The 24,265-nt window shown below is 46.0% G+C and overlaps 1 protein-coding gene and 1 non-coding gene across 3 annotated transcripts in view; one reads left to right on the top strand and one right to left on the bottom strand.

The window, feature by feature from the left end:
* Insc (INSC spindle orientation adaptor protein) overlaps positions 1-24,265 on the top strand; it is a 104,983-nt gene that overhangs the window by 65,251 nt on the left and 15,467 nt on the right. For both annotated transcript variants that reach the window (XM_032892843.1, XM_032892842.1), the window contains 2 exons: positions 1,955-2,080; positions 19,239-19,410. In XM_032892843.1, coding sequence (XP_032748734.1) covers positions 1,955-2,080; positions 19,239-19,410 — 298 coding nt within the window. The remainder of the gene's footprint in view (positions 1-1,954; positions 2,081-19,238; positions 19,411-24,265) is intronic.
* LOC116895023 lies at positions 22,335-22,464 on the bottom strand. The gene has a single exon (XR_004387209.1). It is a non-coding gene; the product is annotated as a small nucleolar RNA SNORA17 (small nucleolar RNA).

The following is a 24,265-nucleotide window of genomic DNA, read 5'->3' as shown; positions in this document are numbered from 1 at the left end:
AGGCAGTTTAAGAGATAGTATCTATGCATCAAAATAGTAGTAGCAGGTTCATCCCTGGGTCTATGCTATTCTCCAACCATGGATTCTTTGGCCCCATTTCCTCATTGCCTTCTCCCAATGTAACTATTTATATATTAATCACCAATTGAAAAATCTAATAAAAATCATATCTATGCAACTTAGATGAACAAATGTTAAAACACCAAAATATAAATATCTATTCATATGTTTGATATCACGAGGGAGACTCGATAACCAGAGAGGCTACTGGCAAACAGTTTAAAACTGTTATGGTTATGCTTCTCTAACTTGATTGTGCTTTATTGGCTGTCTAAGCAGGGTTCTTCTGTGAAATGTACAGGCGTCCTATGGGAAAATAAGAAAGCAAGTCAAAGTTTAATTATAATAATATATATTTGAAATCAGAGAGGTTCTGTTTTGTCATTCTACAAATCATTCCCAGATCGAGGGGTTCCTATTCTGTGCCTCGGGAACCAACCCTGCCCCATATCTTGTTTTCATGCATCTCTGCCCAGCTTTGTTCCTGATTTTAGAACTGTCTCCCTTCCCTGCCAAACCAGGAGTTCAATATGGATTGGGTCCAAGGCAGTGTCTGGGATGCAACAAGCTACTATATTTTGAATCTATGGATGAATTTTTCTAGCTCTTTCCCATCAAAGTAACCCTCCCAGGAGGAAGTAGGGATAAGAATGTTTGTAATCAATGTTAGATGATTGTAAAACATCAGGAATTAGTAAATAACCACCTCCCTGAGTTGGACCTCTTCATTTTTGATCCCTATAGTGGTCAGAAGAAAATCTCTTAGAGCAAGTAGGGATCCTGAGCCTCTGTTAGGAGTAGAGGGGAGGAAGATCTAAGGTTATTTCAGTGCAGTCATTCTGGGCTATAGTGGTCCTTGTTTCTTCTGAGGATGCTCATTCATTATCCTTTCAGCCAGTTACAGCTGTATCCCGGGGATATAGAACAGAGTCAGGCACATGGTAAACTATATTATAAAGAAACCTGACAGGGCATAGTACTGTGTTGAACTCACCTTCCTATAACATTTTGGGGACAGGTGCTGGAATAGGTAGACACAAGAGTGATGGGCAAAGTTTAAAGTGACTATCTGAGGGCACTGCTCACTCAGTGCCATCTCTAAGTACTTTCTAGCCCTCAGAAAAGGGAGAGAGAGTGAAGGAGTCAAAGCCAAAGGGGATACCAACTTTCGCTCTGGATTCACAAGTGTTGCCATTGGTCTGTGAGTACTGTGTTGTGTCCCCTGTATGGTCTGTTGGTGCTGTCACTCTGTAATGGGAGGATGTCGTGATTACAGAATACTTCTTATCTCCATATTCCTTCTGGGATGCACACTACTGAGTGGTCTTCCACAAAAAGAGAGAAAAAAGATTCCATTAGTCCAAAGACTAAGGTGCTCCCCCCCCCACTGTAGAGCGTCCTGAAAACAGTTGTTTTCTTCTACAAGCAGGAGAAAGGGTGAAGTGGAAGTAGAGGAATTGCCTTCCATGTATGGCCTTTAGTGGCCCATTTTTCCATTGTATGATGAATAAAGGACTTGATATATAACTCCTTTTCTGCCCGCCTTCCATAATGGGAAAGAACAAGGAGAAGTGTCATGGCTGATGGAATAGAAACAGGCACTGAATTCCAGACTCTGTCCTTTTATCTGCTTTTACCAGTTTACTGGACCTGTTCTGGTGACTTCAGGCTGGCTCTTCAGAGGACTGACCTGAAGGGTCTTGATCCTCAACTCTACCAAATCATCTGTTGCTGGCCCCCAAATCATACTTTCAACTTGGACAATCAGAGTTGAGGACTTCACTGTTTAAATGTGTGAAGAGTGACCCAAAACATGTCTGCCAAATGAGGGCTGTCATTATTGAGTCAATCTAGGGAAGATCATAAGGTAACATCATTCTCTTCTTCTCCACAGGAAGGTGGGGTTGTAGCCCTCTTCAAGGTCTGCCGGCAGGACACCTTCCGGTGTTTGTACCCCCAGGCGCTCCGCACACTGGCCTCTATCTGCTGTGTGGAAGAGGGTGTCCACCAGCTGGAAAAGGTAAAGGCAGCTGACTCGTGGGCTGAAGTCTCTGGGTGTAGCCATCTGGTCCTCTTCCTATAGCAAGGCTATTCTAATGCGTTTCTACCAGGCACTTCTCAGAAGGGACTATAAGGAATGTTGACTGTGAAGTCTGATGAAATGAAGTGGAAAGTTACTCTGGGGTCTAACTGGGAATGACAGAGTGTAATTGTCATCTCTGAAGCTTGTTGCCTCTGTCTGCTAATCTATGTCTAGTTCTAGAAATTTCTAGCCTCCACATACTTCAATCTAGGCCTAGAATGTTTTCAACCACTGAGACTTGCTGCTGAATAAGGTCTCCTCCCTTTCTTGTTCTTTCTGGTTGCTGGCTAGTTGATTCATCTCAGCTGTTCCAGCTCAAAGTCCTCTCCAAGCTGACTGATATAAGCTGGTTTCTCTCTGCTTCTGACTTTTTGCTCTGCTTGGCTTCAAACTAACTCTGACAATATGTTCTAATCTTCTGGCTCCTTATTCTATGACTCCTGTCTTTACCTGTGTCTAGCTTGTTCTATCTCTACAGCCTATCTCTATAACTCTTCCTGCAAAACTACCTCCTCTCTCCTTCCTTTTTTCTCTGCCTGCATTTCTCTTAAGCAACTTCCCTTTCCTTTCTCATCTTGTAAGGGTTAGGTGTATCCTATTCTGTCAAATCTTTCTGATTCATCACTTGTCTACCACTCAATTAGACATCACTTTCAAACACTGGTTCTTCTTTCCTCTACAAACTAACTTTACCTTCATGGTGGACTAAAGGTGTATGCTAAGGGTTGAGCTACACCACAACTAGAAACTTTTTTTAAGTAAATAACACAATCTCATGGTTCATAGTGTGATCAAATAGCCAGCAACAGAAGGAGACACTAAGCATTTTCTGGGTGGTGGGGTGGTGGGGTGGTGGGGTGGTGGGGTGGTGGGGTGGTGGGGTGGTGGGGTGGTGGGGTGGTGGGGTGGTGGGGTGGTGGGGTGGTGGGGTGGTGGTTGTGACTGACCAAAAGTGTTCAGTGTATGAAACAAACAAGGCTTTGGTTGGAAAGCTAGTAGAGAGTGGTTTGAACGTTTTGGGCTGTTTGGTCATTTCATAGCAGGAAGTGAATCCAGATCTTGGTGGATAAAAGTGGCAGCGCAAGATGCCATTGAGTCCATCGCCAGTCAGTTTTCCATCTTTGTGACAAAATACCGGACAGCATCAGCTTAAGGGAAAGGGGTTAATTTGGTTCATAGTTCAGTCCAAGACTGATGGGAACCATTACACTGGGCTTGCATTAAGGCAATGAATGCATCATAGTAGTTCACAGTGGTAGAGGAGATGGATAAACTTAGTTACTTTATTGTGAATTATGTTATGGTAGCCATGGAAAGAAAGAGAGACAGAGGCAGGAAGGCAGGCAGGCAGGCAGGCAGGCAGGCAGGCAGGCAGGCAGGTAGACAGACAGACGGAGAGAATTTTTGGCTTTTGTTTTCATTCCCTCTGGGCCTTGGCCCATGGTATGGCACTACCTACATTGAGATCTTCCCCACCAATTCCACGTGTCAGTTATCTCTGGAAAATTCCTTACAGACACACCCAGACCTATGCTTTACTAAGTTCCTAGTTGTCAGTCTATCCAATCAAGCTGACAATCAAGACTAACCATCTCTGGTGCCTATGTATGCGGGGAGGGTTCCATTCCATGAAGGTCTGCACAGCTTGGGTAGGAGAACTGAAACCAACCCAAGGACTTGCTGAACCAATGCATCACAGGAAATATGGGGTCAAAGGAAGAATTTGGTGCTCTGGAGGCCCTAGGTGCTTCTGTGTCAGCCTAACCTGGGGCAATAAATCCAACATTGGCTACTCGTGCCCAGGCAGTCAGTCTGGGCCTGTATGTGGATCTGAGGAAGACTAACCTGGAAGGCTAGGGAGCCTGAACTGATATTATAGTTTCCAAACCTAATTTGAATATCTTTGTGACTTAAAGCCCAGTGTGTCGGGACAGCTGTGGTGATTGTGGGATTTGGGGTGCTCTGTATCTGTCCTTGAGAATGTGTTTGGAGGAAAAACAGCTTTCCTCTCTTCACCCCTGTGACCCATAGCATGAAACCATCTACCCAGACAACTCCAAACTCTCCCTAGTTTCTTTGCTTAGGCAACCAGTCACCTGCCTTCCCATGCTGCCTCTTTCCAAATCCATTCCCATGAGCAGGCAGAGGAGTAGGAAATGAGGTTGAGGTGGAGGATGAATAGTGAGTCTCTGTCTTTGACAGCTCAAGGGTGTGTCTCTGAATGGGGAAGCCATTTGTGCTTTCTTCCCACTTGGTTAGAAGCTTTTGCACTTAGTGGTTTGCTGAGAGCCCTAGATTGGAGGTAATAGGCTGAGATTAATGATACCCTTGCCTGGGTTCTGCTACTCAGTGAACAAATGGGCTTGGAGGAGGGAAGCTACTTGCTTAAGGACGTACAGCTAAGGTTGGGGGAGAGTTCAAATCAAATCCTAGATCCCAAATCTAACCAGATATCATTTCTTTCCTCCCCGGAGTACTGTCTGGATGTGGATGCATACTGTGTTGTGCGTGCACTTGCTTGCATAGTGACGAGACAGATAAATTCAATAAAGGGAATGGCTAAGCTTATGTGATGAGTAATCAACCATCACCCTGGCTCCTCTAAATCTTTCTTTAATAGTAACTAAATGGCCAGACAAGGTTTGCTTCCTATTTTCTTGTTAGGCTTGTTAGGGCTTGGTAGGGAGCACAGAGAAGTAAGTAGGGGGACTGAGATAACCAGACCTCTAAAATGCAGTCAGATGCTTGGCTTTAGTGACCTTTGTGGGCAGCAGGAGGAAAACAAGTTAGAAACATAGCAGCACTTTCATGCTTACAGCAGAGAGCTGCAGGTGCAATGGCCCCCATCTGACGCAACTCAAAAAAGGCGAGGATTCTTTAGCTCATCTTTTCCAGGGCTGGGTTGGCTGAATATCATATGTTGCTTTTTGAAGATGAAGGAAAAGAATGCTAATCAATGAAATTCAGTGTATGGTGGGGCCTGGGCCACTCCAGTGCACACATGCCTTCAATATCAAACCAGTAACTTATGGGGCGAGCACTGTAAATCCGTCCTTCTTCTAGATGAGGAGCCAGAGTCACAGAGAGTTTTGTGACTTGTCGAAACTCACCTCGTTAGCAAGTGTTAGGCAGGATTTAAACCTTGGTTCCAAAGCCACTCTGCATCCCTACCTTGCTTGCTTCATGGATACTCAAAGGACACTAAAAAAGTTCCTGTGGCTTAACCCAGGTCCCCTTGCCCCCACCCCAAAAGGAAAAGAAATGGTGGGCACTCCTCTTCTCCAAGTCAGATTGCTAAGGGTTGAAAAAGTCCTGGTCTCCTTCAGTCACCCACTTTAAGTCACTGACTGTCGCTCCTTCCTCTGACTGCCAGTCTCCCATTCTCATCCACTCACTCCGACCTTCATACTGTCCAACGCTCACTCTCCAGACTCACTCTTTTATCACGTGTTGTTGGGAAGCCGTCTCTCCAGTGCAGCTGAGCCCTGCAGATGTTGAGGGGCAGGCTGCCCTTTGTCTAAACTTGATTCTTCGCGCTCATTAAGTTTGGAGAATTTGCAAGTTACTTGGGATAACTTCCGGAGCCTTTTAGACACTTTCCTGATTTAAGTACACTGAAATCTCATGGGACTATTGTATACATGGAACTTAGGGCACAGTGGGGCTGAATCAGTTTTCATGATTGTGGCCTGGGGCAGTGTTAATACTAAGGACTTTGGAAGAGACTGGACTCTGGGAGGTTACTGTCTGTAGGAGGAGGTGGGGACCACAGGTGAATGGCTCCCTTGGAGCTAGGATCAAAGTGTTAGTCAGGGAAGGTCTCTCTAGAAAGGCCTAAGGGGTCTTCCCTGTAGAGATCTAGTTTACCTCAGCCACAGGTTCCACACTGTTTTGGGACCAGGATCAGTACACTTCTAGAAGTCAGCCATGCTTTTCCTGGTCCTCTGCAGATAGCCATGTCTCCTTAAATGGTCCCATGCTAGACTCAGGGTAGAAGGTAAGCAGCTTGCGTCAAAGGCCAAATGTGGAGAGCCCAGAAGTGCATATAGAGTGGAGGCTGGCTTGTGACCTCAAGGAGGCTTCCTCTTTTCAGAATTCCTGGTGAAAGAGAATCAAAAAGCCAATGGAGATCTGACCCCAGTGGCTGTATAGAGGTGTAGGGGAAAGCAGTCCTAGGAGATGCAAAGGACCCTATGGCTGGCCATTGATCTGTGAAGCTCTGTGTCTCTAAGGAGCTCCACACTCAGTGAATCAGAGGAGCCCAGAGAGACGATAATGTTCTCAGGACCACACTTGGGAGATGACCGGAGCAAGATGACCTGGATCCCGGGATGGAGTGAGAGCAGACACTCCCAACTCCCAAGGTTGACAGGTCAGAGCTGCTTTCCTGACACCACACAGACTGGCATTGCCAAATGCTGCACAGTTCGTGGAGGAAGAGCGTCCCAAGGAGCTAGTTACTTCCCTCTGACTTTTGGCGTTGTCTTCTGTGAAATGAAGTGGTACCTCCCTTGTCAGAGTTAGGAAACACACATTGGGTCTACAGTTGGAATCTGTGCATGGGACATAGGCTGCCTATATCTAGCTTGTTTGTCCTACATGGTGGTCTAGGGAGACTCTGCATCGTCCTCCAAAGAGACTGGGTGCCAAGGATTTTGGAGTGACCATAGGAGATTTCCAGGTGTGACTAAAGTAAGGGCCTGGTGCTGCTGGCTCAAAGAACGGGACCAAAGATCAGGATCGGTGCTGAGCACATGGTCCAGAGGAGGGGCCGTGCACCTGCAGAGCAGAGAAGCACAGGTCTAAGACCATGAGAGGTCAGGAACACCCCAAAGCCCAGTGCTCAGCCAACTTTAGCCAGCTCTCGAGACAGTTTTGGAAATTTCCCTTTAGCCTTAGACAAGAGCAAGTCCCATTTCCCGAAGAACATTCTTTTATTTCTAACTCATCACCCCCTTTTTTTTTTTTTTTTTTTTTTTTTTTTTTGAAAAATAAGGAGTTAGTTTACTTTGTTCTGGAGCCAAAGGAGAGTTTAATGAAAATCGATAAAGAAATTAAGGACGATCAGGGGAGGTAGAAGAACTCAATTTCAAGTCCAATCAGAAAGTCTCTGGGGTGAGGGTGGATGTGGGAAGGGAAACAGTTGCTTACCTCATGCAGAAGCTCACCTTTCATGCTGGGTTATGCCTGTAAAATAGAGACAGGGAGGTCTAGGCAAAGACCCTGGGCAGGAAGAAGTGGGCTTGTTGGTGGCAGTGCAGGGATGGGGCGGGGGTGGGGTGGGGGTGTGGGGTGTGGGTGGGGGCTCCATTGCCTGCTTACTGGGAGTCTCTCCACCGTGGTGCTCTGCTCAGTGGCTGATAGTCAGACATAGTACATTTAAAAGAAATTGGGCTGTTCCCAGTCCTTAGCCCTTTTGAATCTCACAGTTGTTATTCAAGTAATGCAGGATTGGTGGCCACCTCCATTCCCGTTTACAAAAGTTCAAGTTGAGGCTGACAAGGGTAGACCCTGGCAGGCACAGGGCCAAACAGAGCCCTATGCTTTTCTTCTCTCGTTCACATAGATTCCTTCTGCCCTCCAAGATTCAAAAGCTGCAATAGAGTTCACAGTGTGCAGCCCCAGCACAAAGCAGCGACTTACTTACTATGCTAAATCCGGTCCTGATAGTTAAATGAGTGAGGCTGTGTGGGGAGATCGGGGTGGAGTGGGGGCGCTGTGGATATCAGGTCTTTGATTTGTCTTACCGACTCTTCCTCCCCTAGGAGAAGCTCTTGATTAAGAGATCGGGTGCTCTGAAAACAGATTCCCCAGATGCTGCCCTCTCCTCTCTGGGGCTCAAGTGGTGCTTCCACCCCATGCCTAACAATGACTTCAACTGCCCTGAAAACTGGCTGAGGCTGACCCGAGCACCTCAGGGTCACAGTCAGTTAGCTGGGCTGCTCTAACTCGGGCAGGGCAGAGGAGGGGAAACTGTGACTCAGTCTTCTCTGCAGGAGTGTGGCTCGTTCTGTCTCGCAGTCTACCTTCCAGTCTGTCTTCAGGTGGAGGAGCAGAGATGATTAAAGCTTAGCCCTCTGACTCCCACCCCCACCCCCACCACCACCCCAACCCCATCCCATGTACTTCCCTCTTGCTTTTACTAGGCCAGTACTGTCCCGAGTGCTAGCTGGGAGCTGAGGTTTCCCTGCCAATCAATTCCAACCTGAATTGGAAGGGTTGGCGCTGCCTGGCAGTCTATGTGATTCACACTGGGACTCTGTGGGACACCATGTGCTGTGCAATAGCGGCCCCTGGTGGACAAGAGCTCCACTATCAGGCTGCCCAAGACCGCATTTTCCTGGAACTGCTGTGGCTACTGGGCTCTGGGTCTTGGAATCAGCGGTTAGGGCCAGAAGATATATCCTGCAATGTCCAAGGTGGGGCAGTGGTTAAAATTTAAGACAACCAATGCTTCCTACAGGGATATCATCCTCTAGGTGAAAGATGCAGACCGATCTTGCAATCTACTATGCCGCTAACCCAGATTGCTGAGGCTTCCCCAGAGGATGAGCTATGCACATTTTACAGTTAATTAATTAATTAATTGTAATAGAGTGACCATGTGCATGTGCCTCGGTGTGCATGTGAAGGTCAAAGGACAGCTTGGAAGAGAGAGTTCTTTCTTTTCTTCTACCGTGGAGTTGAGGGGATCAAGTTCAGGTCATCAGGCTTGACCTCTGGTTCTGTGTTCTGTCTGTTGAGCACAGAAACCCTACTGTCTCCCAGGTTATGACTGAGCATGCTCCCTGCCACCCACTGCCCTTTGGTATGCCGGGCTGGAGATGCTGTCCAGCTACACATGTAACCTCGTACCCTTCAGCTGCTTTAGGTAAAACTGGAGGGATGTTCTTCTGCATGCTTTTAAGACAGACACCCATGGCCTCTTGTATGGTGCATCCTCAAGTGGGGCCTCTGCCTCTGCTGAAACATCTTAACAGAAGAATTTTTGGTTTTTTTTTTTTTTTTTTTTTTGTGTGTGTTTGTTTTTTTACCTTTGCTTTTTAACTTTAGTTCAGAGCCAGCTCTGACCTGCTTCCCCAACAGCTCTCTTGTCTCTTTGGCATTCCTGCCCAGAGCTCTGCCTGGCTTCTCCCCCAACGCCCCTGCTCCCCACTATCTTCACAGCTGCTTTGGCTTGCCAAGGCATGGACACACACACACACACACACACACACACACACACACTATTCCTACCATCAGCCTGAGGTGAGGTATAGACGGTCTTCCTTGCAAAGCCTTTGCCAGCAGTTTCAGGAGCCTGTGTGAAGTGAAGGCAGCAGACAGAGGAGTGGGGGTGGGTCCTTCAGTGAGGAAAGAATGGCTAAAATGTTGAAATATGTTTCTGTGGGATATGAGCTAAGTTCCATTGCACTCTAGGGCCTTATGGTTTATGCTAGATTCTCCTCTCTCCCTCCCTCCTCAGACCCCAGACTCAAATCACTGCATCTCTAAGCAGACATAGGAGGCTGGTGGGCCAGGATGTGTAGTCACTGTGAGACAGGTGAGATACATAGCAAGCAGTTGAGACTGAGGATGCTTCCTGGGTAGAGGTTGCCATGATGGCATTAGTAGTGAGGCCTGTTCTCTCTTGGTGACTTGTTCTCTAAAGAACCAGAAGGACGTTTCCCAATACCATTTAGTAAGTTTTTGGGTAGCGTGTGGAGTATGAATGAATTTTGTAAGACAATGTGATGTAGGAAAACGAGGAGGTGTTGAGCTCTCTCAGCTGGGAATTCTGGTACCTGTTCCCTGGTGTGAACGGAGATGCTTCCAGAGGAGCCATTGAAGCAGAGCTTGTAGCCTTTTGACCCTGTGCCTTGCTTTGGGAAACTCCCTTCCTTCTCTGTGTGTTGGTGACCAGGGGTGAGGAGACTCTGATGTGGATAAAATGTTACTTGGTGTGCACGTCCTCCTTAGAAGCCATAGGACTCAGAAAGATGGAAAATTGTGTGCGAACGTGATGCTGGTGTGGTGAAGAGCAGGGGACATAGCAAAGGGGAATTGACTGGGGGTAGAGGTGATGCTTTTGGCTGCTTTTGATGCTAGGCTGTCCTTTGGCTTTTGAATGGAGAAGCACCACTAGGAGGGGAGCAGGGGACACAGGGCTTGTGGCAGCAAAAGGAAATGGGAGACTGTGAGCCTCTGTGAGCATCAGTGCAGATTGGGGTGGAACTGGACCAGAAGTATGCCCTTCCTTCCACATTCTGGTACTGACAGTGTAGAGCAAGTGGTGGGCCTGTTGGTCCCCTGCAGAGAGGGAAGGGCTGTGGGGAAAAAGAGGAGGCTCACAGGAAAAGGGAGGGAGACTGAGAGGTAGGCAGAAAGGCCTGTGGAGATGATGAGTGAGTTCAATTTCCAGAGCTGTGCTGGGGCCTCTTCCTAGACCATTTCAGAAGCACGGATGGAGATGCTTGTAGATTTATGAGGCAGTCCCCTGCCTCTGACTTACTCAGGCACAAATTCATCTCTCATTATGATTTTGAAGTTTGTCTCTCTGATGAGTAACGAGTCAGAGCTCTGTTTCATATCCTTGTTGTCCATTTGGTTGTCTTGTGTTTTTTCTTCTTCTTTCTTTTGGTGAAACGTCAGTCCGGGATGTTTTCTCATTTGAAAACATTGCATCGTTTGTCTTGCCTTATTGATTTATAAATTTTAAAATGAATTCTAGACACAAATCCCTTTTCGGATAGAGACAGCAAGAATAAATGTTGTCAGCCTGCGGTTTGCTTTATCATTCTCTTAATGTTGTCATTTGATTAATAGAAATTCTTGATTTTGTTACAGTCCTATTTATTGATCTTCCTTTTTATAGTGAGTGCTGCTTCTGTCTATTTAAGAAATCCCTGCTTCCCCCAGAATGCTGAGGGTACTTTCCTGTATTTTGTTTGACACTGTCTTTGTTTCATTTCTGTTCTTGTGACAAAATATCCAGACAAAAAGCAACTTAGGGGGAGAAAGGGTTGTTTGAGTTGGGAATTTTAGATTACAGTCTGTCGCTGGGGGTCTGGCTGCCCCAGTGCAGGAGCTCTAAGCATCTGGTGATATCATATCCTTAGTCAAGAACAGAGAGAAATGAATGCATGGACCCTTGCTTGTCCTCAGCTAGTTTCTTCCTTTGTTATATTGCTCTGAAGACCCCGTCTGGGGACGGGTGCTACCTAAAATGGGCCAGGTCTTCTTAAATCGGTTAACAATCAAGACAAATACTCACAGACATGCCTCACAGGCCTATCTGGTCTAGAAAGTTCCTTATTGAAACTTTCTTCCCATGCTGGGCTGTGCAAGGTCCGCAAAGCTAACCATTGCAAGGAGGGTCATTGGTTTGCTGTTCACATCCTGACTTACTACTCACCTCTCTTGGTGCGAAACTAAACATTTTTAGTTTTCCACTCATACTGTTAGTCAGTTGAGCCTAAAGCATTTATTGAAAAAACCATTCCAAAGTTGAAGTGAAACCTTTATGTAAACAAAGGGATGGATACAGTCTGTCTGTTCTGTTAGTCCTTTTACCAATGTAACACTGAGGCCCTCAATCTAAAAAACAAAAACAAAAACAAAACAAAACTCGATAATGAGTTGTACAAGTACTCTCTTTGTTCTTTAAGATGATATTGGCAAATCTTCATATTTCCATTTTATAGCCAGCTTGTTGGAGTCTACAAAATACCTGCCAATATTTTAATTAAGAGTTCTTTATATTTCTATATGTTTGGCATCTCAAACAATTAGAGTAGTCTGATCAATGAACATCATGCGCCTTACTGCTTAGTGTAGACCTTAAAGGTTGACCCCCTCATACATCTTTTAAATATTTATTCATATCTATGCTTTATGGTAATGTGAGTGGTACCTTAAATTACCATTTTTGAAATCTTTCTGCTAATACACAGAAAATATACTTGATACTGTATCCAGTGGTTGTGTTAAATCTACTTACACATTTTCATAGAGTGCTGACTGCCTCATGTTTTCTGCACATTTGAACCACATGTAAAGGATGGTGTGCAGAATGGCTGGTTTGCTTCTTTTAACCATCATTTCTTTTCTTGGGTGATTGCATTGGCAAGCACAGTGCTGGAGATGCTGGTTATGGACTCCTTTGTCGTGCTGCTGAATTCAAAGGAAGGCTAATGTGTCGTTGACTGGTTCATTGCGGCTGTGTGTGCTGTATCTTGAGGAAGTCCAGTTAGAAAGCAGGCACTCTCCAAACTCTGAAGGCTGTGTCAACTCTCTCGTACTACAATGGTCCCAGGACACTGGTGTTCAAGCCAAGATGTCCATTAGACTTACATAAAAAACTTTTAAAAGAAGACATGTCATTAAAATAAAAATTCAGTTGGTTAAATTGAAGATATATATGTGTATGTGTATATAGATTTACTGAGATAAGGTTTCCTTGAGTAGCCCTGGCTGTTCTGTGACTCACTTTGTAGACCATACTGGTCTCAAACTTAGAGATCCACCTTCCTCTGCCTCCCTAGTGCCTAACTAGTATAATTTTTAATATTCCCCCAGACGATGGCACTGATCATCAGATAATCGCTGACCTAAGCACTTTGGCTACACCCAGGTCCCAGCTGGGCCTCCATGGGACTTCGTTGAAAAGTTGGCATTTTTATATAGCACAAGGCCAATAACACTGACACAAGGCACAGTCATTCCAACACATCTCTTTAAAATGTGCTTTAAGGAAAAAAATTTCTGCGAATAAAGAGATTAGTTTCTAGTTACACTCCCAAGTGATTCAAGCCATGATTGCTCTCTGCTGAAGATGCCCCTTTCTACTTTCTCTGCCTGTGCATCTTCCTCCCTCTCCCTTATTGGCTTTCGTTCCCCTCAGAGGGGCCACATAAACCCTGCTATCTGCTCTCCCATTTTCTATTGTGATTTGATGTTTGTGTTTATCCATTTGTGTTTGAAACAACAGGAGAGGTGGAGTGGAGCCTGGATATGCTGGCTTAGGGGAGGATGCTGTCACCTTTTGCAGGCTTATTTAGTTTCTGTGGATTTTTTTTTTAAGTTCACATCTCTGCCATAAAACCAGCGCATCATTTTATAAGGGGGGAAAGGGGTTGGACCACAGACATTGCCATGACTTTGACTTAAACCTTGCCCCAACCTGGTTAATATTTTGCTTTCTCCTCTGACCCACATGATACTCTGCCTTGTCCTTGGCTTCTGTTTGTCTTTTCGTTTTTCTCTAAACAGAGTTCAAATTTCCTTTTAACTGGTTATGTTCTAGAGGAACATACCTGTTCTTGCTGAACCCAGGAAGAGGATTCTAGTCTCTTTGGAATCCTCATTTGTTTTGAGTTTTCCTGCAGATCTTAGATATTTGAGTAGACACAATCATAGAGGAGATAACGTTTACATCACACTTACACAATTCTTTGTTATAAGCCACTAGCTAGCTCCTCTGACATTTACTAAAAACTAAACACAAAGCAAAAGCAAAACAAATGCTCTAACACAAAGTCAAGATGGCTGACTAGCACCAGTGATACATGATGTGCCTTCACATACTGTGTTCCTTCAATATTTTATAATGGCCACCTCTGACCCTACCCCTTTTTTGGGCAATCAATGGGAGAATGCTACTCATAAATCTGACATCATGTCCTACACTTTGGGTGCCCCAGATGCCCAAGTTTCACATTCCTTTTACCCTCAGTGAAAATCTCTGTGTGCCAGGCTCCTGGTCCATGAGCCCTGTGGTACAGGTCCCAGGACAAACCTCATCTCCACATATGCACCCACCCACCAGGCCAGGCCCAGACCCACTCTACTCTAGTAAGAGCTAATTATCTGGAAGTGCTTTTAGCAGCCATTTCTTTAGGAATGTGTAAGTGCTTTGATTAGAGGACTGTCTTGGCACTAACTTTATGACTTGCGATGGGAAATGGGCAATTAGGGTCTGGAGACAGTCCTGGAATTGGACTAGTGTTTGAAGGAGGTGGCCTCAGGCAGGACTGCTCCTCAGTCTTTCATAGGAGCTGAGCTGAATGACCTCTTGTGACCTGGCCATTTCTCCAGCTCCTCCCTTTCTTTTTCAAAGGCTCCATAGAGGGAGGCATGGGCCAAGGAGATCAGAAATAAGGAGCAGAGTTAACAAGCTGTCCTGTGGGGCCCGATTAATCTCCTCGATTTTCTATTTGTTTCCTTATCATTCCTCCCATACTATAGTCTGGCTGTTGAATCCTCTGCTGGGTGTCAAGGACCTAGAGGGAATTCAGTGCGGCGTTCTCCCTGAGGGTCTCAAATTGGAGACCAATGTGCGTGTGACCTGGACAGATTGTACAGAAGACTGTAATTGTGATCAGATCACAGTGGTATGGCAGCTACAAGGACAGAGGTGGCATAATATTCACATATACTCATAGGATACATCATCTATGTAAGACAATAAAATACAGAAATATATCATTATTTGTTTGCATTTGAATACATTGAATATATAAATGTGTAAAGGGGAAGATGTTTTATAAAGGATTCCAGTAGTAAAATGGATGCCTATGGGAAGATCTCTGTATGCTGAATATTTACAAATCCTAAATGTTAGAAATAGCATTAAGCTAAGACTTCTTCATTTCATCTCTCTGATCACCTACCACTGAAAGGGCCTCACCCTAGGTTCTGTGTTATTTTTATTAGATCTCTGTCTAATAATCTAAACTGTATGACTTTTATAACAGATATAAATGGTGCCATCATCTGCAAAGAGATTTTCTTCCTCCCACAGACATCCCTGTGGTTATGAAGCTCCCTCCTGTCACCGTGTGTGGCTGTGGCCCATTTGTTTTAGCAGCTGTATGTTATCCTGCTGTGTCCATCCATTGCAATTCATGCACACATTCCCCTGACAATGTCTTTCGTGGGCTTGCGGTCCTGGGCAGTGCTGTTACACATATCCTTCTAAATGTTTTCTGGCAGGTATGTGCCAGTGTCTTTGGGAGTCTTAACATAGAAATTAAGGCATAGCATTTGTACATCTCTACTAGTACTGCTAATTTGCTTTGCCATGTGGTTGTAGCAAGCCATACTTACCGACACTATAGAAAGATACCTAGCATCATATCCTTCTCTGGTTTTATAATGTGCTTATACTTTTTAATAAGTTGATGGTTTGGATGAGCGATAACCCCACAGACACTTGGTCTCTAGTTACTGGTGCTGTTCGGGGTGCTGATGGAACTTCCAGGAGATGTGGCCTTGCTGGAAGAATTACACCAATGGGGGAAGGCTTTGAGGGTTTATGTCTCACCCACTTCCTCCTCTCTCTACTTCCTGTGTGCAGATAAAACATGATCAGCCAGCTTCCTTTCCTGGCCCCCTGCTGCCATGCCTTCCCACAGCTATAGACTCTCCCTATAGAGCTGTGAGCCAAAATTATTGTTTCTTTAAGTTTCTTTAGTCCTGGCATTTAATCACAGCAATGGAAAAGTAATTAATAAAGATGAGACATAAAACTGAATTTTAACTTGTGTGGATCAAAACCAGTGAGGCTGAGTCCTGTATTTTGTTTTGCTTTGCTTTAGGTGGTTTGCTTGGGCTTTGTGTTCTGTAAGCTTGGGGAACCTGTTCATATGCCCTGCTTGCTCTTTTATTTGGTGGCTTTTTGTAGGTGGCAAATTTCCTTGTTTCTGATGCTGCTGATTTCCCTCAGTCTGTCACTAACAGGCTACCACACAAATCATCGGTCTCTACACTCACCACCAGGTCCAAAGCTCCAATCCAGCCCAGCTCACTACAACTTATCACCACGGGCTTCCTATCACTGGGGTATGAGACTTTTTAGCCCTCACGCCAATTTCTAGAATATCAGAAAGTACAGACATTGGGGCCAGACCTATTAGTCTGAATCCTGCCTACCTCTTACAATCTAAACAACTTTCTTACCCCTTTGAGCCTTTAAGCCTAAAATATAGGGTAATAATGCCAGTATCTATGGCTTTCATTTTTCTTATGAGATGGGTATTTGAAACATCAACTTGAATGGAATATTGCAATTATTCAATGAGAGACTGCATGGGCAGTGCTTGCCACATAGTGACATCATTCCATCCTCGACCCACTGTGGCTTAGCTTTCTCCTGATGCCTGGAGGCCCTCTCCTTAATTCTATGTGACTCAGAGATTCCCTCTGAGGTCCCTTTCTGCAGTCTCCTCCAAATGTGAGAATCTTGGGTCTGTGGGTAATTCGTCTATCAGCTTTTCTTCATTGCAACAAAATACTGGAGAAAATTGCCTCACTGGGATGATGGTTTGTCTGGGCTCCTGGTTTTAGTGTTTTTGTGGCCCTGATAGCCTCTTTGCTTTGGGCTCATGGCAGCACAGTGAATCATGGAAGCATGTTACAGAGGAGGCCTGTTCACCTTATGGCAGCTGGCTGGTAAAGAATGAGGAAAAGCCAGGGTTCCAGTGTCCTCTTCATGTGATTCATGTTGAAAGAATGAAATCTTTTATAATTAGTGGTCAATCAGAGGCCAACTGAAGCACACTCTTCATACCAGAGAAGGCAAGACAATGGGCAGTTCATCATTTGAATGTACAGGGGCCCACAGGTCCTCTGGGAAATCTAGGAGCCACAAGAGCATCAGGGTCCACATCACCTGGGGTCAAGAATCTGTAGAACTGATGTTGAATTGGCTTCTGTTCTAATGCTGTCCTTCTTGGGTCTTTGCTCACGGCCTCTTCCTGTATAGAATGCCATTCTTCTACTTATATTAATCTACAATGTGTCCTCAAGTTTTAGGCCAAATGTTACTTTCTGTCATTTATTTCCCATTTCCTGAAATCCCAGTATATCTCAGGCATCAGGCAACCCAAGTGAACCAAGTGAACAGGGGTTCAGGCACACATAGGATCAGAGAATCACACCATTGTGTATGGCTAATGCTGGAGTAGTACAAAAGTTCTGTTGCACCTTTTACCAAGGAGATTCCTGGCCTGTCCATGAATCTGGTAGGATAGCTCAGAGGTTCTCTTTTAAGTAATCCACAGTTTTTTGATGCTGCCACAATCCCACTTGGAGAAACAATGTTCTTTCACCATTAAAATATGATGAAGATATCAGAAGCACTTGAGCATGGAAGCCAAAGTGAGCCATCTTCCCAAGCTGGATTGTGGGTGTGTTAAGTCAAGGGTAGCTTCCTGGGGAAGTAGAGTATCCTTTGGTAAATCACTTTGCCTGATGGTAATCTGTGATGAGAATAATTTCCCCCACCAAAGGGGCACTTTCTTCTGGGTCAGTGTTCCCGAAGCACAAGCTTGGGACTTGGTCTGTATTTATCAGGCCACAGACTTACTCCTGGCTCCAGGAGAGGGGTTCTTATTTGGGCATTGAGTTTCCTGGGACCACCAACTCAGATTTGCTTGAGCATCAGGGTGGCATACTGGGCTGAGTCTGACTGCTGTTTCAACTAGGTTAGAGACCAGGGAAGCAGCAGTAACTACAGTCAAGACAAGTTTGAGGGCACTGGGTTGATGGAGATATTGTCCCATTAGAGACCCCAGGAGCTTCTTAGCAACACTCTTGATTGATGCTCGAAGGAGGAAAGCCAGTCAATTGAGAGGCTTCTTATGCTGGCAATAGAGCTGCTTCCTGTTTCTAGGCCTGCAGCTGCCCTGTGGGCTCAAACAGACCTCTCCAAGGGCCTATTAATAAAATACCTGGCCCGAGTCCAGTCCTGCCGGGGGCAGCTGACTACTGTTTGTTCCTTTTATTAAGCACATCCAGGTGGGTCTTACTGTGGACTGTTCCCTGGGCTCTTGTTTCCACATTTGTCTCCTTTGAGTCTGAAACTGCCAATGGCTTTCACAGCTAATGGACCTCTCAGATCCCAAGGGCCATTTAAGAGGAGGTGCAGGACTGGGGGTGGAGGTAAAGGTGATTCATCAAACGACAGGCAAGCTCTGGGGGGCCACTAGAGCTAGTAGCAAGAAGTAGGGATGCAGAGACAGGAGGCTTAAGTCAATAGTAGATGGGGAGAATCAGTCAGGGCATCTCCTTGTTCATCCTTTGCCTCCTCCTCACCTCCAGTGCTGGTCCTCACCCTCCTAGCATCTTAGCTCCTGGAGGAGCTTCAGGTACACTGTGGCAAGATCCTGTCCCCTTCCTCTAAAGCCCACCCACTGACTCCTGATGGAGGGTGCGTTTTAAGCTCAGGTGTGACCTTTCAGGAAGAAGTTTTTTTCAGAACCCAGGTGTTGAAGAGCAAGCCATTCAGTCCCAAATCCATGAGTCTGAAGGTTAAAAATCCAGGGCGGGTGAACAATCTTTTGTAAGTTTTCCTTTCTGTGACACGGGAATATTTTACAGAGGGATAAAATGGCGTGGACATTCTACTAAGTGTGGAACCTGGCACACTACAGGTACTCTAGAAGTGGCTCCCGTTACTGTGCCAAGAGCAGGCCTGGCTGTGGTAGGGCTGGGAAACTCTTTTTCTGGCTTATGTTTCCAAGAAGATCTGTACTTCTCTGATTGGACAGAGAGCAAGGCTTCCATGGAAGCAGTGCACTCTTTCTACGGGAAGCCCAGTGGAGCACCAGAGGTGGGAAGGAAGGCAGTGAGCGCAGCGTGCTGTCAAAGATGGCTATGAGAGGAGGGAGCCCACACTTCCTGCACTCGTTTCTGGATAAAGCATCAACTATTTTTACCATCTGCTGACCTCCTGGGGTGTCTGAGGGATAGCGTCAGGGATATGAATCACACAGCGTAAAAGATGGAGCCTGGCTTGGAGCTCAAGGTCAGAAGATCACCAAATAACCATTGTTTCTATTGCAGTTTGCAGTGATACCTGGCCATGGTCAGCCCCTAGACACTTGGCTTGCTGTCTGATATCTAAGAAGACTACAGTGGGTCACTTATCATTCCTGAGCTCAAAGCAGAGACAACTTTGGGTCAGGGGCTCCTTCTCAGGTTTTTTCTGACTCCATAAGCTGTGTGAGCTCTTCTCAGAAGGGTGAGAGGAGTTGGTTCTGACTCATTGACTGTCACATGCAGTAACATTCTCCCTTTCAAGGTACACTAGGAAGTTCTTTCTCTGTGTCTGCAGGTGGATGGTATCCTGTGCTTGACGGACATCTTGACTGATGATAGCCACTCAGAGGCCACTCGAGCTGAGGCTGCAGCCGTGGTAGCCCAGGTTACCTCTCCACATCTGTCCTTCACCCAGCACCTCACTAGCTTTCTGGAGAACATGGAGGAGATTGTGACAGCCCTAATCAGTGAGTTACCCCGGGTTGGGTGGGATACCTAGGTGAGAGGACCTCAACACGATTATCTTCAAGAAGGACCAGGAGGACTTCCCACCTGCTTTGCTCAAACTCACAATCACAGCAGCTGAAAGCTCATTATTGATGGGTCAGAGGCAGCTCTAGGGAGCCCTGTGATCAAGAGTCTCCAATTGAAATGCAAGAGTTCCTTAACATCAGCTTGCAATCTTAGGGACCACATGGCCTTTCAGAGGGAGTTCAGAACACAGGAATCAGGGACACATATAGACTCCAAGTTTGTCTTCAGTGGGCTTTATTCCTAAAATTTCAGTCATGGCATCTAATGACAGTAGCAGTACTAACTGGCACAAGTGACTTGACAGAGAGAACTAGCTTGGCACAATGAGATGCCACCTTTTGGCCTTGCATCATGGGGTCATGAACACATTGAATCTTTTCGGTTTTCCTATTTGACCTATGTATGCTTGGCAGGAGGATCATAGTCAACTATCTAGAATATTCTCTTTCTCTAGCCTTTCCTTGGCCAAACTGCAGAAACTAGGATTTGTCGGGGTAACATACTCAGGAAACTTGCCTGATGAGGTCTGAGTTTCCACTTCCATTCATACTTTTTTACTGACCATCTCTACATCCTTCTCTTATCAAAACCTAATGAAAATTAGGGCAGGCTCTTGGAGCTGTCACACACAGCTGGGAGTATCTGCTGTTGCCTAGAGTTACAGACAATGTAGGATGCTGAGACAGTAGTTGGAACAACCAAGCTTGGGTTCTGGCTTTCTACTGATCCATCAACAAACAGCTTCTGGCCAGCAACCCTGTGTGGGGTTATGTAGGATTCTACCACTCACTTACCAGGGCACCTTGCAAATCTCACTTGACAACTTTCTTCAGACATACAATAGGGATTGTAACCCTCATCTCTAAAGGGGCCTCTGGTTCTAGGGTTGTACTGTTGAGAGAGAACTTAGCATTTTGGAGATATCAGCTAAGTGGACTTTATAGTCGACCCTGGTCACAGTGCCCGAGTCTCCCATGGGCCAAGTTTAGAGAAACTGGTATGTCAACATATACATTGATTCAAAGTCAAGGAAAAGTTGCAATCCATACAGAACCCTGCCTAGAGGGAGCTCATGTGACCACAAAGCCCATGCTTACTCTGTAGTAAACAAGATGTCTGTAGCCTACATTAAAGTTGACAAGCATGTGCACAGAACAAATATGGACAGACGTGGGTGGACCACAGTTAATTATTGCCTTGTAGGGAAGGCTGACATATTTTTTGTTTTAAAACTTCTATTAGCTCTTTGTGAATTTCACATCATGCAGCCCAATTCCACTCATCCCCCCCATCCCCTTGTACCTACTCTCCACCCTTGCAACCTCCCCACTAGCAGAGGGAAAAAATCTTGTTGTAGAGGTTGTAGTGTGTCACAGTATGTCCCACAGTATACTGTTTTGTTCATACTTCTCTTCTTGCAAATAATTATTGCAATGACTCATTAGTTTGGTACGAGGCCTCTGGCTTCTGCTACACTATCAATACTGGAACCTCACTGAGTATCCTCTCAGATATCCTGTTGTTGCCCTGTGTCATGGAGATCCTGTAGTTTTGGATCTGCCTCACTGGCCCCTTCATGCACTCCAGCAGTACACTGATGTTGGGGTGGGCCTACTCAAAGCCCTGGATCTGGGTGTGAGAGGTATCTGAGATAGTCAGTATGAGAGCACTCCTGCTTTCCTATTCTCGGGAATTGCTCACCAGCAACCCCCACAACCAGGGCTGGCTCTACCCTGCTGCTTATGCTAGGTCCTGGGCCCAGTCTCTTTAGTGTTGCAGTTAGTGAGGAACAGGGCCAGGTGTCCCACCTGGTGTAGGTGGCCAGGGATGTGGGAGAGGGGGAGGATGTTTCTCATTTGTGCCACTGCACAGCAGACAGGGGGCAGGGCCCCTCTCCTGTTCTCATAACCCCAGGGCCAGCTCTCTCACCTGCTGTAGGTGCTAAGGGGAAGGGGGAGGGGAGACATTTCTTCCTTGCCCATACCGTCACAGAACAGACAAGTAGCAGAACCAACTCTCCCATGTTCACACTCTTGGAGTCGGCTCACCCGCACCCCTGCCATTAGGGTCAGATCTAATGTTTTGCCAAGATGAGGTGCAGGGCCCATTTTTCTGAGCACAGCAGCAGGTGAGGGGCAGGGCTCTCATGACGCCAGCATCAGGTGTCCCATCTGTCACAGATGGCAAGGGGAGTGCGGGGAGGAGGATATCTCTCCCTCATCCATGCCACTGCATGAGAGATGAGTGGCAGTGCCAGTTCTCCCATGCTCATACCCTCTGAGGTTGGGGATTGGCTCACCCACAACTCCCACAATGTGCAGGGGCCCATGATGCCCAGGTGAGGGGTGGGGACAGTTCTGCACAGTCCTCAGAAATCAACACATCCATGGATGGCAGCCCAGACCAGGGACTTCTGCCTGACCATTGGTGGTCACAGCCCCCTGCTGTTGTAGATATGCTTACCCTCTGTCCCTGGCAGCATCACCAGCTACTCACATCAGGCTCAAGTCCCCAGTTCTGCCTCTCTTCACTGTTTCCACATCCTTCTGTTTCTCTTTCTCTTCCATTTCTCTACCACTTACTTGCTCCTCTTAGTGGCACCCAGGTCTCTGAGTGTCTCAGGAGTGCTCTGGTACACTAGCCCATTAGGTCACCACTCAGGGGTCATTTTGGACATGGTCTTCCCCTCAAGACTGCATGACACTGGACTGGTGTCATTTTAGGCTAGCTCCATATCCAGGCCCCATGGCACCAGTCTCAGGTTGATTCCTGCCCAGGCTGCAGTCCCAGGTAGCATTCTTCTAGTCTCCCCATGTTCCCCACCCTTGTGGTCTTCTCCAGTTCACTTTTTTTTCAGTGAGTGAGACTGCTAATCATTCAGATGTTCCTAGGTCTACACTGAGAGTAGACATAGCCCCTCTCCTCTCTGCCACCTACTGACACACATGTGACACAGCAGCCACCTCTGCAATATTTCTAGGGGCAGGGACATATTTTAATATAAGAACTAAATGCAAAACTGGAGACACTCTCCAAATAATAAACAACCCAAAGCGTGTATACTCCAATCAACCTTTCACTGTTACTACATACCCACTCCTGTTTCTTTCCCAGACTGTATTAATCCCCAGAGAAGAAAAGCCTTCTTATTTAATCCATCCCCAGGAAGATGCACTGTGCAGCCCACTCGCAGAGTCAGCATATGGGATATATCTTCTGGGCATGATGCCAGGGCTCTGTTCTTTGGTGGGAAATAGCCCTCCAACTTCTTGCCATTCCCTGGAAACATTTATAAGTGAGTCACTGGAATCCTCAATTTAATCTTCCTAACACCTCCCAGGTGACTCAGACTGTAGTTCAAGTAAGTGTTCAGCAAAATTAAAAGGCACTTAGATGGCTGTGCTAATAATCAATGAGTCAGTATCAATGGCACGTGCACGAGGGCAAGGGGTACCATTGGCCCCTAGGGACTAATCTAATGGTAGAGTGGTCCCATACCAAAGCCCAGGTGTGGAGATGTAAGCTTGGGCAAAGTCAAATGCCACCAATGATTTCTCCCATCAGGTGATGAGTGGAGCATCCACTATGAGGATGTTACTTGGCTAATCTGTGATCCTAATCCTGAGTGGTGAGATCTAGATATTTGGTGGTCTCATCTGGAGTGTTCTACAGGGAACACAATACCTTAGAGGCAGGCATTAACTCCCCAGTAGGTAGATACTTATGTCCATGGGGGCATCACTGAGAATGAGTCGAGGAGCTGAAACAATAGACAACCTGAAGTATAGAAAGAACGAGGATTTTGTGATCAGGTTGACATAGATTTGTTCTTTACTGGGTGTAAGATCTCAGCAGGTCAAAATATCAGGTGTTTAATTGATTAAGTCACAATAAAATTGAATTACTGTAAAGATCAAATGACTGGGTGATGTGAAAATTAAAGCAGTCCCTGGCCCAGAGTAAATGATCAAGAAATAATATCTGTGGCTGCTCCTGTGAGATTCAGTTTCTGTATCTGTACATAACCCCTTCTTCCTTAAAGATGGATCCGATGCACTGGCACAGCACAAGGAAGACTGTAGGTGTTTGACTCATATTCCTGCCTATCCCACATTAGGGGGAATCCATGGTTACATCATGAAGATGCCAAGAGGTGCCAACGGCAGTGTCTGAACTCTGAAGTACGGACTATCATAGGGCCTTGCTCAGCTCTGTCTCTGTCCTTTCTTCCTCTGCTAGTTTTCTGGAGTTTGGCCTTCCTTCCCCTGACTCTGTAGAAATGAGACGCTTGTTACAAGTGGCACAGAGCTTAATCTGTCACATCCTGACTGGTTGGAACTGAGACTTAGAAGTTAGTGCCATTGGGATAAGCAGAACCATGGAGAGTGCCTCTTGCGATGGGCATCCACTACGGGTTCTGGGGAGGCCAAGGCAACTGTGTTAAGTAATGGAGGGATGGGCACTGTCCTTCAAAAAGGCCTTAGCACAATGACATATGGTATCTGGGGACATTCATTTAGTGCTAAGTCATAACTGCTAGGACTGAAGAGAGCCATGGCACCCAGGAGCTTGTGTAGTACTTTCTGAAGCCAGACGACCTTTACCATCTGAGACCAAAAGGAGACATAGAAGGTGTCTGGAAGGCAGAATCTCTGCATTAACCCCAGCCTCTTTCTTCAGGCAAACTTAGCATCCTAGTGTTCATCACGGGAGAGACGGAAACTCCTTTCTGCCCATGGCATCTGCATACACTACTTCTCTTATCTAGAGCATGTCCTTCCTCCAGAC

The sequence above is a fragment of the Rattus rattus genome, chromosome 2, assembly GCF_011064425.1.
Source record: "Rattus rattus isolate New Zealand chromosome 2, Rrattus_CSIRO_v1, whole genome shotgun sequence".
Lineage (NCBI taxonomy): Eukaryota > Metazoa > Chordata > Mammalia > Rodentia > Muridae > Rattus > Rattus rattus.
Note: the sequence above shows the minus strand (reverse complement) of the source record. Positions and strands in the feature narration are given on the sequence as shown.